Source organism: Fusarium phalaenopsidis, assembly GCF_050370095.1.
Source record: "Fusarium phalaenopsidis strain FUZ10S chromosome Unknown contig_32304, whole genome shotgun sequence".
NCBI classification, from domain to species: Eukaryota; Fungi; Ascomycota; class Sordariomycetes; order Hypocreales; family Nectriaceae; genus Fusarium; species Fusarium phalaenopsidis.
The window spans coordinates 1,374,841-1,391,836 of NW_028145404.1; the positions used below are offsets into that span (position 1 = coordinate 1,374,841).

The window sequence follows — 16,996 nt, forward strand, 5'->3', positions numbered from 1 at the left end:
CCTGGCCAAAATTCAGGACGCGATTCAGGAGGTGACGATGGGTGGTGCTTGCTGCGAATTGAGTGGAGCAAGCGCCACAGCTCAGCCACAGAGAATGTGGCTTGACAGCCTCGCCGGCCTGTGCGTCAACTTTTTTTTCCTGGTTGGTCTCTGGTCGCGCTGCAGCCTCCCAGCCTCAGGCTCAAAGTCAGCGACGACATCCATCTTGGTTGTTGAGGAACTTTTGCTCTGTCTGTCTCCGCAACGCCATCAACTCTAGGAGCAGCGATATCCACGACATAAAAACCGCCGCGACTGCGACTCTATCGATGATGGCGTCCGCCGAGGTCGATATCCCCCGTCGCGAGCGCGACCGCGGCGACCGAAGCGACAAGCGCGATGGCGACTCGTACCGTCCTGCGAGGGCGCCGCGGTCGTCATCCCCCTCACGAGCCCGCGAGCCGGTACCCGTGCGCACGGAGGAGGAGAAGCAGGCTGCCGCAAAGGCCGAGTACGAGAAGCTGTTGACGATGCGATCCGGCGGTACCTACATCCCCCCCGCGAGACTGCGCGCGCTGCAGGCCCAGATCACGGACAAGACGAGCAAGGAGTACCAGCGCATGGCGTGGGAGGCGCTCAAGAAGAGTATCAATGGTTTGATCAACAAGGTCAATACGGCGAACATCAAGCACATCGTCCCCGAGCTGTTTGGCGAGAACCTGGTCCGCGGCCGAGGTCTGTTTTGCCGATCCATCATGAAGGCCCAGGCGGCCAGTTTGCCGTTTACGCCCATCTATGCCGCCATGGCTGCCATTGTCAACACGAAGCTGCCTCAGGTTGGCGAGCTGCTGATCCGCCGACTGGTCATGCAGTTCCGTAAGGGCTTCAAGCGCAACGACAAGGCCGTCTGCCTCTCCTCGACCACCTTCCTCGCCCACCTCATCAACCAGCAGGTTCAACACGAGATGCTCGCTGGCCAGATCTTGCTTTTGCTTCTTCACAAACCTACCGACGACAGTGTGGAGATTGCTGTTGGCTTCTGCCGTGAAGTTGGACAATACCTGGAGGATATGCAGCCGTCTATTTCCATGGCCGTTTTCGACCAGTTCAGAAATATTTTGCACGAGGCCGATATCGACAAGCGAACGCAGTACATGATCGAGGTCCTGTTTCAGGTGCGCAAGGACAAATTCAAGGACAACCCTGCCGTCAAGGAGGAGCTAGATTTGGTTGAGGAAGAGGATCAGATTACTCACCGGGTCGAATTGGAAGGCGAGATTGACGTGCAGGACGGGCTCAACATCTTCAAGTTTGACTCAGAATGGGAGGAGCACGAAGAGGCGTACAAGAAACTCAAGGCCGAGATCTTGGGCGAAGGAAGCGATGACGAGGATGATGACGATGACGAGTACGACAGTTCGTCCGAGGAAGAGGAGGATGAAAAGACCAAGGCCATGGAGATCAAGGACCAGTCCAATGCCGACCTGGTCAATCTGCGCAGGACGATTTACCTCACCATCATGTCCAGCGCCGACCCCGAGGAAGCCGTTCACAAGCTCATGAAGATCAACCTCCCAGCAGGACAGGAGCCTGAGCTACCCTCGATGATCGTCGAGTGCTGCTCGCAAGAAAAGACGTACACCAAGTTCTTTGGAATGATTGGTGAGCGTTTCGCCAAGATCAACCGACTTTGGTGCGACTTGTTTGAGCAGGCTTTTGCAAAGTACTACGAGACCATCCACCGTTACGAGAACAACAAGCTCCGTAACATCGCCATGCTCTTTGGTCACATGTTTGCATCAGACGCCCTTGGCTGGCACTGCCTGTCCGTCATCCACCTCAACGAGGACGAAACGACGTCGAGCAGCCGTATCTTTATCAAGATCCTGTTTCAGTTCATCGCGGAGGAGATGGGTATGCCCAAGCTCAGGGCACGTATGACGGACGAGACCTTGAGGCCCAACTTGGAAGGTCTCTTCCCCCAGGAAAACCCCCGCAACATCAGATTCTCTATCAACTACTTTACGAGTATTGGAATGGGTGCTCTCACCGAGGAGATGCGAACACACCTTCAGAACATGCCCAAGCCAGCTCTACCCGCTCCTCCTGCCGCCGACTCAAACTCGGACTCGGTTTCGAGTTACTCATCCTACACTGGTTCGTCCTACTCGAGATCTCGGTCACGATCGCGGACACCTCGTCGGGTCGCTGACCGGGGCCGTTCTACCTCTCGGACTCCTGAGCGGAGAGGCCGCGGACGCTCATACAGCTCGTCGCGGTCAAGATCCTACACAAGGTCTGTGTCTGCAAGAGGACGTGGACGCAGCCAGTCTTACTCTGCGAGCCCCCCTCGTCGAGGTCGGCGGTATACTAGTGAGAGCCGGTCACGATCTCCGGCGCCTCGTGGTGGACGTGATCGAGCACGCAGCGATTCATACTCGTCTCGTAGCCGGTCACGCTCTCCTCCTCCACGCCAAGCTCGTGGCCGAAGAGATTCTTACGCCTCAGAAGGTCGGTCACCCTCGCCGCCACCTCGTGACAGGCGAAGTCGGTCGCGTGATTCGCAAGATCGATCCCCTTCTCCCGTGAACAAGCGGGAGTCTCCCCCTGCTGCCAGAAAGCGGCAGAGGTCATTCTCTGGTAGCCCACCACGCCGAGGACGGCCGCGCGGAAACGCCGGTCCAGGCTCCTACCGGCGCAACAGCTCCTCTGTGAGCGACGGAGCGCGGGACAGGCCAAGGCAATATAGTCGATCGCCTTCGTATGATTCCCGCTCTCCGCCGCCAAGGAGGGCCAAGCAAGAGAGCAGGTCGCCGCCACCAGTTCGCAACGGGGGTGGCCGAGACTCACAATCGCGGTCGCCCAGCCCGCCACGTCGTGGAGGCAACCGACCCGCCAGTCCTGTACCCGCCAAGAGGAGACGATATAGCGATAGTGTATCTAGGTCGCCACCGCCTGTGAAGCGAGGACGGCGGGGAAGTTGAAAAGACGGAAGGGGATGAGAGACGATGGGAAGCAGATCTTAATGGATAACATGTAGTTAGTTGAATTGGGCTGCTTTGGGGAGTTGTATCATCAGCGGGACTACCAAAATTGAAAGCTTCTGGCCCATTTTCGTTTCGTATCGTTTTTATTGATCGCTTGGCTTTGTGGCCTTTAGAAGATCTGTTTAAGAGTCTTGCGTAAGACATAGGAACTCTGAAATGTAACTTGAAAGTTATTCTTCGGCCTCTAGCACTGATTGTAAATGTAATACTGTAATCCTGAAGTGCCCGTCTTGGCCTGGTTACTTGGTGTCAGAAATGGGGTGAAATTGGCCTACACCCTGATTCCTGACAATTTATTATCCCATTGACCATGACAGAGCAGCCGCACACTGGATGTGAGCGTATCTAGGGACTTGGCCAATCCTCGGAAAGGCCAATTCGCTCCGCCTTCTTGAGATGATGCGTTGGACGGCATTGTCTGGGCGTTTGCTGTGGTTCGTGGTGTGAACGGCTTCATACCGGATCCTGCATGCATTGTGCAGTTTAGATACAGCAATACAACGAGATGAACATTTTTTGTTGGGTAACATGATACTATTCAAACAGTCAGGTTTTATTATGCTGCGTTCGTTGAAATCCGAATGGAGAGTTACAACTGGGCGTTCTCACTGGATCTATAGGTGCGTTTGTAACAACGCCAATTGTGGCTTTTCGATAAACATATGAAAGAAGACGAACGCTTCATGCAGGACAGGATATAAATAACACTATGATATGTGATCTTCTAACTCTTCTCTTCACCTCTCACAAGCTCACCTGGTCGAGGTTCAAGCAAGTCAACAGCACTGAACCACACTGATACACCATCATCACCAGTTCTGAGCACCTCGTCAACTGCGGCATTATGGACCTCACCGACACAACCAAAGGTTTCCGCTGCGTCTGGGGCTGTGTCAAGAACACCATCATCGGACTCCCCATCAAGCTCACCATGTGGGGAGAGATCTTCCAGGAGTTCCTTGACGCCTTTTACGACCCTGACAGTGAGTATCCCTCTGCTTACCTACAGTCTTTGTTCTGACAGATGAATAGACGCCGACCCGCATTCGATCGTGTCCCGAGCTACCCTCGGTTGCATCCTTTTATGTAACATGACGCTGGTCCTCCGACTGAGCGAGACTCTCCGATCTTATGAGACGTTTGGCGCTGCTACTACCCTGCCCTCCGCTGGCCCTGTCGATTTCTGCTGCGATCTTCAGGGAGTTTGCATGTCATGTGACTGGTCTTGAACGACTCTCGACACATTTGAGATTGAGATGTGTGGGAATCTAAGGAAGACGATGAGCTATTATGGATGGGATATGGATTGCTTTTAGGTTTTCAACTCTAAGGGGGGATCTCAAGCTCGATATGGAAGGATGAAGGGATGACAAGTACAGTAGCACATGATGCTCTGATAATGAAGTTATGATAACATCTCTTTCAATGATATACAGTGACTGTAACTGCCTGGCCAGTGTCAAGTCCCCGTCTGTGCCGGGCAGTGACTTTAACATCGTGAATCGGTCCTTATGATGATACTTCTACTTGTGACACGTGAGAGCTGCCTTATCCACCTCGAGATAATCATCCGTGTTTTTTTTTTTGCTTTGCTTCACTTCAATCCTTTCTGCCTAAACTCACGAGAAGCATATGTGATACTTGACATCGTTGAATGCGCATCTTGCAGGAACAAGTGACGACCACACCTACGACTTCTTTGAACTGCCCGCCAACTTGTGTTTGGAAAATACGGCCAACATGGAATTCGAGACTTTCATCATCTGCTTCAGCCTCGGTCTCGTCTTCCTAGCGAGTTCGTCTTTTCCAACAACGTCCCGATTTCTGCTGGGTCTCACGGTCATGTGGTTTTACTCCACCATGGGTGGTGAGTTTGCCTGTCGCTCTCTTAAACGTCTTTCTAATGTGATACATCAGGAGCTGCATATTTCTCCGAGATTCTGTCTCCTATAGGCTCCGCCATAGTCGACCTCATCCTTTGGCTTTACGATGCCACTCCGAAGCAAGTCTCCCCGGTCCAAGAGAGAATCTATCCCCAGCCCGAATATGCTTTTGTCGTAATGAACAAAGTATTTCTTCAATAAGAAACACCTTGCGCTGCAGTGTGGATGGGAATTACACAACGTGCCGCCCTGTCCGTTTCATTGTCATACTCTGGTTCCTGCAACATCACATAGCTAACGCCATACGTAGGTTCTCTCATCTTCTATTCCCCTCTCATTAAATGTTTATCGATATGCAAGGGTGACTTTCATGTTTCCTTAGTTATATCTTTGAATATATGTTGGTGATAGTGCCTGCGAGGTAAAGCATGTCTTCAAAGAACTCCATACCATGGCAAGTTGGTATCTTTGTGGTGTTCTCGCTGATAAAGAGTCCGGTGGCAGGGCTATCCACATGTGTGCGATAAGTCATTTTCCTAATGCCCGCAGCATATTGGCAGCCTGGAGTCTTTGTCTCCCTGTGCAGATAGAGTCAAATCTCAATGGCAAAAAGAGCAGTGAAAGACAGTCATGATAGGTATATAGTCCACCACCCCTCACTCCCCGGCTCTTCCTACTACTCACAACCCACATCAAGACACTGACGTTGATACCACATTTCCCCAGAACACATTTACCATGGCGGTACACTTCCAACTCTTCGATACCGCGGCAGCATACACCATGATGCCCACAACCAAGGTTCTTGCAGCGCACTTCGTCAACATCTGCCTGATGACCATCCTTCTCGCCGCCCTATCCTTTGGCATCCTTTTGGTTCTCAGCGCTCTCACCCTCGAACTGAGCCTTCTGGGAATAACGCTGAGTCCCATGCCCGCTTGGCGATAGTCCTCATTTTCTGGCACGGAACTGAGTCGCTAATTCATGTGCTCGAGACGACAAAGAAACCCAGCATAATGTAGTGGTTATTGGGTCACAGCCAACACTCTGGCTACCGGGCTGGAGTACTTCGGAACTTTTGATGATTGGAATTTCCTACGGGCTTGAGGTCATGGATTGGAGCGGTTGTGTTGTTGTCAAAAGGGGTCATCAACCGTCCCTTAGCTATTGTATTCCACAGGGGAGAGTCGGCAAGAGGAAGGGCACCAATACGGTTAAGAAATGTGGTTAGGCATAGGAAAATATCAACACACTTTGCCCTCATAGAATCCCTGAGCATGCCCCTGAAGCGTATTTTCATAGAGACACCAGGTCTGTTGTATCAGTTGGATCGAGATCCAGACCCTGTCCTTCGTCGCCACCTACATACAGACTCGTCGATATGCCGTTTTCAGCTCTAGACCTCTGCGTAAGATCCATGACGAGCCTTGTCATTGTGTGTGCCCATTCTTCATGGTTGAATCAGATATGAAGGTGCGTCCAATCTTTCAAGTCTAACAAACTGATTACATGAGTATTGCAAGAATTAGGAGTTCGTCTCCTATATTATACCGAGCAACCCACCCGTTTCTACCCATCCCTTTCCTCCTTCGCATACCAAGAGCAACAGTTTTTTTTTTACACACAATTACTCAACCTCTTTTGGGAGTCATCAACGATAACTCGACAAAAAAATGGAGTCCATCCTGCCCGCCCTCAACTCGGTTGGTTTTACGCCCATCGGACCACTAGCAGGTATGCACTTGGATTGAATCCCACGCTTAACACGCTGATGAGCCTCCCTAGGCTCGATTGCCGCTGTTTGGCAAAGCACAATTGGTAATGTCCCAGCAGGGAGTGTCTTCGCCTTTCTCCAGAGCATCACCATGAGCAAGGAAGCAGTTGGGGTGGCCAAGGTGGCCGGGTTCCTATCCTCTTTGGCATGGGTAGTTTGGTATCGAGTCTGAGCGGGAACTGTACCAGTCAGCTAGTCTTGTCGAAAAGTTTTCGAATCAAGTTCTGTTAGAGTTCCAATCGTATAATGACTGTAACTCTACTTTTCTAACAACTTGGTGTTTGTCTAGACTCCGTCTTAGAGCGATTGAAGCAAAACCTGTCGACTCGGCAATCATTCACTTTGGCAATCGATCCAAGTCTCACGTAATAAATCGTCACTGAAACCTTGCTGTGACTTGTAGGCATTCACCGGGGTTCGCTGGCCTGTGGTTGGGTCAAATGTTTGGTGTTGGCCTGGTCGGCCTCCCACATGAAACTGCATCGCCACCAAGGCTTTCCTGCAATCCTCGCTCTCTCACTTTTGACCTTAAGGAGGCTTTCACCACTTGCATCAACTCTTGAGAGAAACTAGCGCTATGGCTGATAAAGTAAAGACAGCTTTGGCTCAGGTGCGTATTGGTCTTTATACATTCTTGCGGTTACGTGCTGACGATGAGGCTTGCCTAGGCCGCTGGGAAGGCCGTAGAGCATGCGAAGGATAATCCCAAGGCTGCCATCGCAGTAGGTGCTGGTGTTATCGTCTGCGCAGTTCCAGCTTTGGTGGCTGCTCCAGCTCTAGGCCTCGCAGGCTTCGGTGCGAATGGCATCGTTGGAGGTCCGTTGGCACCTTTTGTCTGGAGAGTGCATCGGTTTGGTGCAGGCTTGCTAATAGTTCTTCTAGGTTCTCTTGCCGCTGGTGCTCAGAGCGGCATCGGAAGTGTCGTTGCCCCGAGTCTATTCGCAACCCTTCAGAGTGCCGGCGCTGGCGGTTACGGTGTGTCTGCCGTCTACGGTGCCGTTCAAGGTGCAGCTGCTCTAGGCGCTAGCGGTAGCCTTGCTGCCTCCTTGAGAGGAAAGAAGGCAGATAAAGAAAAGAAAGGAGACAAAGACGGTGAAGAGAGCGAGACTGGTGAGGGAGATGAAAAGCAGTCCACAGAGAAGATGAGTGGGGAGGTTGGTGATGAAGGCAAGGACGACAACAAACCGCGCCTGTGATGCCTCTCTTCGCGAGCCGCACCATTTTGTCTCTTTTGAGACTTTGGGCGATGTACATGAGAGCCAGTTGGAGACATAGACGTGGCAAAGGAGCCACTTGATCTTTGTATGGAGGTACTGGAACTATCCAGGGGACCACTGTGGATGTTGTAGACATCTTGTGTGGAGCGGCTCGTTGAGAGCAAAGAAATACCAGACACCTTTTCTAAAACACGCTGCTTCTTCGTTGTTAACCTTGCTTTGAGGAATTTTGTTTCATGCAACTGGTCATTATGTGCCTTCAAGCAAAGAGCCTAGGTGAATTGGTAACTAATCTAGCTGAGATATATATATACAGTGTCGGGCTCTCCTTCTTCCTTATTTTCATTCTTCCAGCTTAGCACTCTCGCCTTGCCAAGCACACGATAACATCACTTACCAACATCGCTCTACCAACTTCGCACCAGAACTACCTTTCCTGTCGTTTCTGGCGAGCCCCTTTCTGTCGGCTGCTGGGCTCTTCAACCAGGCTATCCTAAACATCTTTGGATTCACGAGTACTGGTGTCCATGCAGGTATGCTCTCCTTCCCTTGGTCACGCCCCGTCTCACATAAACTTCTCCATGCTAACGCCCTCAAGGGTCCTTTGCCGCGTGGATTCAGAGTCTGATAGGAAATGTCAGTGCTGGGAGCTTTTTTGCTTTCTTCCAGAGCGCCGCAATGGGCGGCTATGGTGCTGCTATCTTGAACAATATCGTCGCTTTGGGATATGCCTCTGTGGCTTGTGTGGCAGCGTTTTGGAGATACTTTACTTGATTGATCAATCAATCGTCTCCAGCTTGTTCGGTATTCAGGGGCAAGCCGACACAATGACACTATCGCAAACTATATGAGAGATCTGTGTCAATAGAGTATAGAGGATCAGGTCACCGCACACAAGGTCTTTTGTGTATTTCTTTGGTGACGAACCTGTAGTACAACACAAGCAGTTTGCTACCATCTGTAGTTATTCAGCCCTTGGTGTTTGTTTGAGCAAGCTCTTGACGGGCAGTTGACACTTGGGCATGGTGATGAGTTGCCCATATATTTAACATGAAATGTCCATCTCTTAAATCATCTTCTATTCTTGACTCAGGTTCTTGTGCAGCTGGTGTCCACGCCCACGGGAATATCAGGCCAGACCACCTCCATCAATACGCGGCCAACCATGGCATCAACATTATCTATGCCTGCAGCGTCTGCCTTTATATCTACAGGACTGGCGCTGCTACTTGCGCCTGCCCAGACTGCAAATCTTGCACTGGGCTTCATGGGCTTTGAAGCTGGTATTATTGGAGGTTGGCCTACAGCCCTTCTTATCCCGAGACTGTACGTTCTTACGCTAACATGGTCTCATAGGCTCGTTTGCTGCCTTGGTTCATAGCTGTATTGGAAATGTAGCAGCCGGAAGCCCGTTTGCCATTCTTCAAAGTGCTGGGGCAGGCGGTCATGGCATGACTACAGTGAGCAACGTCTTTGGCTTGGCGGGTCTGGGAATGACAGTCGTTGGAGCTGTTGGAATGGTTGGAGGATTTGCATCGCGGTTGGGCAGTCTTTTGTGGTAGGTGGGACGAGCTATTCGTCGAATGCGTTACTGCAAGGTCTCTAGTGGTTTATCATCATGGTCACGTCCTTGACCCTCATCGTGACACTCTGTTGTATCTCTTGATCCCCAACATGACAAACCAGGACATGAATCAACTTGGTTTACTCAAGATACCTAAGGCTTCTCAAACTGATCTCCGCTTGCTTTTTTCGTTGACATGCCTTTGAGTGCAGGTTGCTATCAGTGTCCTAAGCCTTAGGGTCCACGCATTCACCTCCGATTCACCATTCTTTCCTTCCTCCCCCTCTTTCTCTTCCCTCCAAAATCTTGACTCTTCCATCTTCGAGAATCCAAATTATCTCAATTTAATCATGGCGGTCCCGAATCCCAACGTTGGGGGCGATCATCATGGAGATGATGATCCGGACAACGCTTCCCAGGTGAGATGACGCCCACGACCCAGGCCCCGGAAATCCACACAAGCTGACCAGAAGCAGAGCTATCGCCCTGACACTTCCTCTCCTGACGAGATACCTCTAGACCATCCGGCCTGGCGCGTCAAGCCAGTGAAAGTTCCAACCCTTGCTGGTACCATGACCACCCTTCTTATCTCCCAAGGCTATACAGTCATTCCACCCACCCGACCATCATCATCACGTCGACCTCGCAATCTTGTCACTGTTGCGGATCCAGAGGAACAACTTGCTTCTCTGCAGCGTCCCCGTCTATCCCTGTTTGATTGTATGCGAAGGGTCCCAGAGCATCCTGCAGAAGATGGTCCACGACCAGATGCGGCCCCCCTCGATGAGGTGCAAGCCAGTGCCGCTGAGGCAAGCAACGGCGAGACCAGCAAGACTAAGAGCAAGTCTAAAAAGAAGAAGGCAGGGAAGAAGAAGAAGCAGGACCAGGACCAAATTGTCTGCCGTCTTTTTCAAGAATCTGGACAGTGTCGCTACGGAGACAACTGCAGGTACTCCCACCTGCTCCCCGACACTCTGCCTCCGCCTGACGGCACGGTCGATCCTGATCCCTCCAAGAAAGAGGATGGTTCGCCGAAGAAAGAGGAAGACTCTCCGATTGATCTTTTCTTCGCAAAGTACCCCGAATTCGACTACAGGCGGGATAAGCCCCTGTGGAACGAGTTTCATCGCATGGGCGAGCACTTCAAGTGGCAAGGCCATGAGAGAGGCCAAGTCAAGAGCGAATTTCGCGACGCCTTGGTGGAGGAGTTCAACTACGTCTACGGCACGGATGAGGGCGGCCTAGAAAGCTGGGGTAAACTGTGCCAAGCAATGGGACTGTCTGCTCCAAAGACGTTGAAGGAGGCTCACAAGGTGCGTAAACCTTTGGGCTCATCATAACTCGCAATACTGACTGGAAACAGATTGTTCGGGGAGCTCACGTCAACCTCGTAGCCCTTGTTCAGAGTCCCAGAACTGGTGAATCTGTCAAGGTGTTCAAGAGTGTGCAGGATTTGAGACAATTCACGGCAAAGGCCAAATGGACTTTCCCCCAGGAGCATACCCCAGCAGGTGGCTTGCTCAACATGCTACTCCGTAAGATGGGTGGCCAGTCCCATGGACACGGATTTCAAGGAAAGAAGAAGGCCGTATCCAAGTAATTGGTTGGCAAGCAAGGAGGCAAGGCGACATGGGCATAGTCTGGGCAACACGGTTGGTTGGTGGTAGTGACAAGCTGGCAGGCTGGAATACGAATCTGTATGAAAACACAAACCTGTCTAGTCTTTTTGTACTCTAAGTAATCAACACTCATTCACTCATACGCCGTCTACCTCATCCCAATTAGTGGGTATCGTCCATGATGTTATCCAGCCAATGCCTCATCCCTAGCCTTGATATCCTCTTGCTTGCCCTTTTCCTCCTCTTTCTTCTCCTTGGCTTTTCCCTTCTCCTTCTTACTCAACGTGATAGCTCCCTTTTTGAGCGCCTCGTTGGGCAGTGGCCGGATGATGGGCTGTACCACCCACCACGGCCGCCGGCATCGGCGTTGTGTGCCTACCGAACTCTCCTCCTCTGGGGGATCCACCTCGCCCTCGGCCAGCGGCGTCGGATCTGCCACGTTCTCGCCGTTGGTGCGCTCGTACTCGAGCAGACCCTCGGCCACCTTGAGCTCCACGGCCGCGAGCACTCGTTCGTAGGCATCCATGTCACCGGCTCGGCTCTTGGCCAGCATGTCCCGCACGTCGGTGTGCTTGGAGACAAAGTGCCGCAAGAGGTGGAAGAGATGGGGTTGCATGGCCGACATGTTTGGTCCCTGCTCACCCTTCTTTCCACCGCCACCCTCCTTCTTCCGCCTCTTGGGCGCTGGCTCGTCCTCCTCAGCCTGGCTCTCCGTCATCCATGTTGTGTCGTCGCCGGGCATGAAGAGTGGTCGGCGTTCAGGGGCTTTGCCTCCTAGGGCGTGCCCGTGGAGGATGTCCATGTACCGCCTCATAACGGCGTCGACTCTGTATCCACCCTTGCCGTCCTTACCCCTCCAGTATTCCCGTCCCTCCTCGCCCACAGGTGGCGGCTTTGAAAAGATGGCCGGATCGCTGAGGTTACCCTCAGCGCTCATGATGCCGTCCGCTCCTGTAGCTTCAAGACACCGCTTGATATCGCCCTCCTGAAGGATGTTTCCATTGGCAAAAATGACCGTCTCCTTTGGCAGGCTGTCGCGCAAGAACTTGATCATCTTCCACTCAGCCAAGCCTGTCAAGTGACCCTTTTGCTCCCTCCGCCGGCCATGCACAGTCAAAATGGACGCGCCCGCCTTGAGCACATTCTGCGCATACGCCAACGTCTGTTCCTCAGTCTCCAGGATGCGAATCTTGGCCGTCACGGGCACAGGGAGCTCCTTATGCAGAATGTTGATCAGGCGGAAGATGAGATCCTGATCCTCCTGGAGGAAAGCGCCATACTTTCCTTTGCGCGCAATACCTTGAGGACATCCAAGGTTGAGATCAACGGCGTCGCAGTAGGGCGCGACCTGTTTGGCGGCGGCAAGGAGGGCGTCCGGGTCGTTGGCGCAGAACTGGACAAACAGCGGCCGATCGATGGAGGGGTTCCCGTCAAGCCAGGGCTCAGTGTTTGGACGGACAGCCTGGAAGTGGGCTTGGCGGTACTTTTCGTCTTGCGAGAAGAGGCGGGCGTGCAGCATGGGCGTGTAGGCGAGGAGGCTGGACTGCTCGGTTGGGGAGAGGAAGGATCTGGTAAGCATGCGCCACGCCTATTAAGAAAGAGTCAGCAATGGCAGCACCGAGAAGGATTAAGAGAGAGAGCAAGATACATACAAATTCGGACTGGTCCACCATGGGCGCAACGATAAACTTGGGGCTGCCAATACTCTCGTAGAATGCCCTGCCATGCAGCTTAGCTGGGCGGTGTTGCCCCGGGGCTCTGGGCGTCTCCGGTCGTCATGGTGGATATTCTTCGCAAGGCGGGATGATGATAATGATGCCTCAAGGTATAAGCAGATACAGGCCCCGGAGTATTAGTCTTCCGGAGCCAGGCTCGCCGCAACAATCTCTCCAGGGTGTCGTAAAGTCGTTTGTCGCAAAGCGTGCTCGCGGCCGTCGTTGTTGTGTAGCCCACAAGGTTCAACAGGGATTGTTTAAGAAAGAGAAAAAAAAAAAAGTTCAAGGTCGTTCCTTGGCTTGGCGCTCGTCACACTCCACACCCACTTTCCGGAGCTTCAAGGTGGGGGACCGCGAGGCTGTCGGTCCTACTGTGGCTGAGCGCGGGGCACGCGACGAGGCCCACCCGCCGAGGCATGGAAGCCGCAAGGCAAGCCCCGCGTTCAGCCTTCAGCCTTCTCCACACCAGAAACAAGCCCAAAGTCGGCTTAGCTTCAGCCTCGTCGAGGCACAAGCACAATGTCAACTTGTACCGGTACATGTACCGATACTTGCTCGTGAACGTGGGCCCTTGGTGTACGTACCGTCCCGTCACCATCTCATCTCCAGCTCAACTCCCCTTCTCAGCTCAACTTTGATTGCTTACTACAATTCATAATCTGAGACAGCCCCCCCGGGCTGCCACTCACACTCAGATCGACCACCCTCATTAATTAAATCCATCTCTTGACGCGCCTCGTCCGTCTCATAGGCAACGCCCATAATTGGCCATTCACTAAGGCTTCAACAATGATCCATGCAATCTCGAACTAAAACAGCTTTCATGCTTATTTACTAGTTCCAGCTATAGACATCCATCCTTCCATCGCCAAGACAAGCACCTACCTACGTACGTACCGAAAAACTAAGTAGCTAGAAAATTCACGGCAAGTCATTGCCTCGTTCATTGTTATCACTCCAGAGAAACACGTCCTTCCATCTTGTTCCACTCACCCCAGTTTTCCTCGTCGAGTCCACAGAGACTGACGACTGGGGATGTCGTGTTCTGTAACAAGTGGCGCCGTCGTTTCCAGGCTCAACATCCCATCTACTGGCTCTCAGCAGCAGTAACAGCCACTGCTGGCCCCTAGCCACGTCACCTCCAAATCTCGCTCCAGCTCCGCTACTGCAAAGTCCCATAAATCCATGCCCGTCACCCTCAGCTAGGGACCTGGGCGGGCTCTCTGCTTTGCTATGCTCTGCTTTGCTCCATCGCAACATGAAAAAGGAAACTGAGAAAAGAAAGATTAAAGAAATGTATGACTCTTTGGTCTAAATCCCACATGACATGTAGAGAGTGGTTAGAGTTGAACGCCCTTGACACCTTACTATGCTGTCCCAAACGCCCAAACGGTAGGTACTATGGTTGCAATACAAGATTCCGGGTCTCGCGGCCCGGTATCGATCAAATGAAACAGAACACTGCTAGAAGCAGCCGTAGCTCTGTGTTGTGTGGTGGACATTGATTGCCATTGCCATCATCAGAAAAAGTGCGTGTAGATCTTTGAGTTTTCGTGAACTTCCATCTCCTGAATATCTTGTTAGCCTCTGCCATCTCCACTTGATACCGCATCAAACTCACCATCTTGAAGGTATTAAGCTCCTCCTTGATTTGCTGCGCCAGCATGGGTGTCAGCCGGTTGCATGTCGCAATCTCGCCACGTCGGTCGTACTCCTGGCTAGGCCAGGTGTCGTAAAAGACCAGGCGAGGGGAGAAGGTCGCGTTGCGCTTGGCTGATCCATGAGGGGTGCCAGGCGCGCTCTTGGTGTCCTGGCGCAGCCGAAGGGCAGTCATGAAGTAATCCTCGCTGCCAATAGCGATCGAGCCGGTTCGACGGTGACCTTGCGACTCATCATTGGGTGTGCTGGGGGCACTGGAGTTGGGTGAGTCATTAATGGCTGGGACACTGGGGAGGTCCAGGCCAGGAGAAGTGTCAGCTGGTCGGGTAGAAGGGCTTGAAGAGCCTGGTCCTGTTACTAAGGGTTAGCTATAGTCGACTCATCAACAATAGACTTTGACATACGCTTCAAGATTCCCTTGCGGACTGCGGCCAGCACTTCCGCGCGTTCTCTATCGCCGCCGACAATGCTCTTGCGCGAGTTGGAGTTGTCCGTGCCGGAGCTTCCCAGGCGCTCAGCAATCTCAGCACCCAGGTTTGTGTCGATCGAGTTGCGCTCCAGATGGGGGAAGCCATCTGCGGGCTTGGGGTCAGCAGTAACGTTGACTCGCTGCGTCTCCGCCTCGACAGTAATCATCGATACAGCGGCCTGGCTGGCCTCGGGAATAGGTCCATCCGCAGGTGCGACTCCAATCACTGACTTAGGTCTGAAAAGTCCCACCAGCGACCGGCCACTCTTCTTCATGCCCCGGCCCATTTTCCGGATCATGATGGAAGCCGAAGAGGCCGTGGATGATATGGAAAGGTTATCTGTCGAACCGCCAAAGAATCTACCGCCATAAATGCTGTGGCCGAGGCCTGCCGCTTCTTGCGCCTCGGCGATGCGGGCTTGCTCAGCATCGTAGGCTTCATCCGAGGTGGGATCCTTGTGCAGCTTGGAGGGTTCTGTCTTGTCGGCGCTTTCGCCATCAGGTCCAGCAGCCTTGCGGAAATCGGCCGCGCTTCCAAACGAGAAGGCGCGACGCAGCCTAGATGTCTTGCTCTTGGACTTGCGCCCTTTCTGGTTAATAGCCGCGAGCTGCCTAGCCGCTGGCGTTTCTAGGTTACCCGCGCTTGCCGCGTGGTTAGGTGCTGCGTTGGACGATGCAGGGTCGTCAGCGACATCGTTGGCCATGGTGGCAGGCCTGGAGAGAGGGGAGGGATTGGTTGTGCGCTTGATGGCATCGGAAGATGAGCCTCGAGGTGGGATATTAACCAACTTGGCGTGATCCTGCTTAGATGTGCTTTCGTTCGTTGCCAGGGAAGAGGGGTTTCCAGTGGGGGCCGAGACATTGCGGTTGGCAGACTGCATATGAATCCCTGTTAGCATACGACTATCACAGTGCCGATCTGATTGGGCAATGCGGCGGGAATAGTAACTCACCGATGATGGGCGCGAGTGGCTGCTGCGGCTCGAAACAATGCTCTCGGAGCTGCCGTTGCGCGAATGCACGGCAGGATTGGATACGACTCGGAGAGTGTCAGACTTGACCTTATCTTGCACAACAGCCCTCGATGACTTCGACGACTCCGACGACTCAACACTCCGCATGCTACGCCGCCGCGATCGCTTAGAGTCATCCAGGGGCGACTGCGGAGGCAACTGCATGTCATCCATAGCTGTGCCAGGCATAGCGTTGTAGAAGCTGTTGGGCCGGTTGAGGACGGCCGCGCGTTGCGGGTTCGGCCCGTTGTAAAGCTGCGCCGCTGTAGGCATTCCGTTGTTTCCTGGAAGGGTCGTGCTTTGAGAGCGACCGTGCTGGTTTTGCTGTTGAGAATTCGACGGTCGTCGGTATCTATCGGGAGCAGCCTTGCTTGATGAAGTAGGGGAATATGGCTGCTGGGTAGGTCCGGCAAGGAAGGCGGAGTGAGGTCGAGGAGCGGGAACGATGTTTCTCCTTTGGGGGATAGCAGAATCGTCGCGTGCTCCCGTTTGGCCAACACCCATGGTATTCGTGTAGGGCAGGTTTGTCATTGACGAACTGAACCCACGGTTGCCATAGTTGGCATTGGAGACTTGGCTTCGGACGGGTTGTCCCTGCTGCTGTTGCTGTTGCTGCTGCCAGGCTTGGGCGTGGTTCAGAGTCGGAGTACTCGTGAAGGCGTATTGTTGGACAGGAGCCGAGCTGCCACGGTATCCGGATGGGGCGGCAGCGCCGTATCTGGGTGCTTGGGACGGCGTTCCCACGTATTGGTGGCCATTCTGGCCTTGGTTGGGGGATATCATGCCTGTAGCGGAAGTCGGTCGGGTCTGGAGCATCGTCACCGTTGCAGTTTGCTGAGGATATGTTTGAACCAGCGCAGCCATAATTAGCGTCGGCAAATCTCGTTAAATCGAGGAGCCGTCAACAACAATCGTATCCACGAAGCTCGTGCACAGATTCTTGTCGTCGGTCTGGGTTCGAGAGTTTGATGATAGGTTGGTGGTGGATTCGCGACGCAATCTATGTGCAGGACAGGACAAAACAGATACAACTGAAAGATTGTTGTCAGCAGGCTGT

At 53.0% G+C, this 16,996-nt stretch overlaps 6 protein-coding genes across 6 annotated transcripts; 4 read left to right on the plus strand and 2 right to left on the minus strand.

The window, feature by feature from the left end:
• Positions 1-311: 311 nt before the first annotated feature.
• Positions 312-2,963, plus strand: LRP88_09731 (U2-type spliceosomal complex subunit CWC22; the record flags this gene model as incomplete). The annotated part of the gene is made up of 2 exons (XM_083246209.1): positions 312-2,530; positions 2,714-2,963. 2 exons carry the CDS (start codon positions 312-314, stop codon positions 2,961-2,963), a joined length of 2,469 nt encoding a protein of 822 aa, XP_083097322.1.
• Positions 2,964-3,870: 907 nt separating this feature from the next.
• On the plus strand, positions 3,871-5,857 carry LRP88_09732 (uncharacterized protein; the record flags this gene model as incomplete). Its single annotated transcript, XM_083246210.1, has 3 exons — positions 3,871-4,009; positions 4,947-5,032; positions 5,636-5,857. The coding sequence occupies 3 exons, from the start codon at positions 3,871-3,873 to the stop codon at positions 5,855-5,857; spliced, it is 447 nt and encodes a 148-aa protein (XP_083097323.1).
• A 1,403-nt stretch (positions 5,858-7,260) lies between these two features.
• On the plus strand, positions 7,261-7,879 carry LRP88_09733 (uncharacterized protein; the record flags this gene model as incomplete). Its single annotated transcript, XM_083246211.1, has 3 exons — positions 7,261-7,293; positions 7,352-7,499; positions 7,566-7,879. 3 exons carry the CDS (start codon positions 7,261-7,263, stop codon positions 7,877-7,879), a joined length of 495 nt encoding a protein of 164 aa, XP_083097324.1.
• Positions 7,880-9,814: 1,935 nt separating this feature from the next.
• On the plus strand, positions 9,815-11,064 carry LRP88_09734 (zinc finger CCCH domain-containing protein; the record flags this gene model as incomplete). Its single annotated transcript, XM_083246212.1, has 3 exons — positions 9,815-9,883; positions 9,941-10,777; positions 10,828-11,064. 3 exons carry the CDS (start codon positions 9,815-9,817, stop codon positions 11,062-11,064), a joined length of 1,143 nt encoding a protein of 380 aa, XP_083097325.1.
• Positions 11,065-11,267: 203 nt separating this feature from the next.
• On the minus strand, positions 11,268-13,140 carry LRP88_09735 (tRNA dihydrouridine synthase; the record flags this gene model as incomplete). Its single annotated transcript, XM_083246213.1, has 3 exons — positions 11,268-12,671; positions 12,736-12,849; positions 13,126-13,140. The coding sequence occupies 3 exons, from the start codon at positions 13,138-13,140 to the stop codon at positions 11,268-11,270; spliced, it is 1,533 nt and encodes a 510-aa protein (XP_083097326.1).
• Positions 13,141-14,318: 1,178 nt separating this feature from the next.
• On the minus strand, positions 14,319-16,803 carry LRP88_09736 (uncharacterized protein; the record flags this gene model as incomplete). The annotated part of the gene is made up of 4 exons (XM_083246214.1): positions 14,319-14,366; positions 14,420-14,808; positions 14,862-15,801; positions 15,880-16,803. The coding sequence occupies 4 exons, from the start codon at positions 16,801-16,803 to the stop codon at positions 14,319-14,321; spliced, it is 2,301 nt and encodes a 766-aa protein (XP_083097327.1).
• Positions 16,804-16,996: the final 193 nt, after the last annotated feature.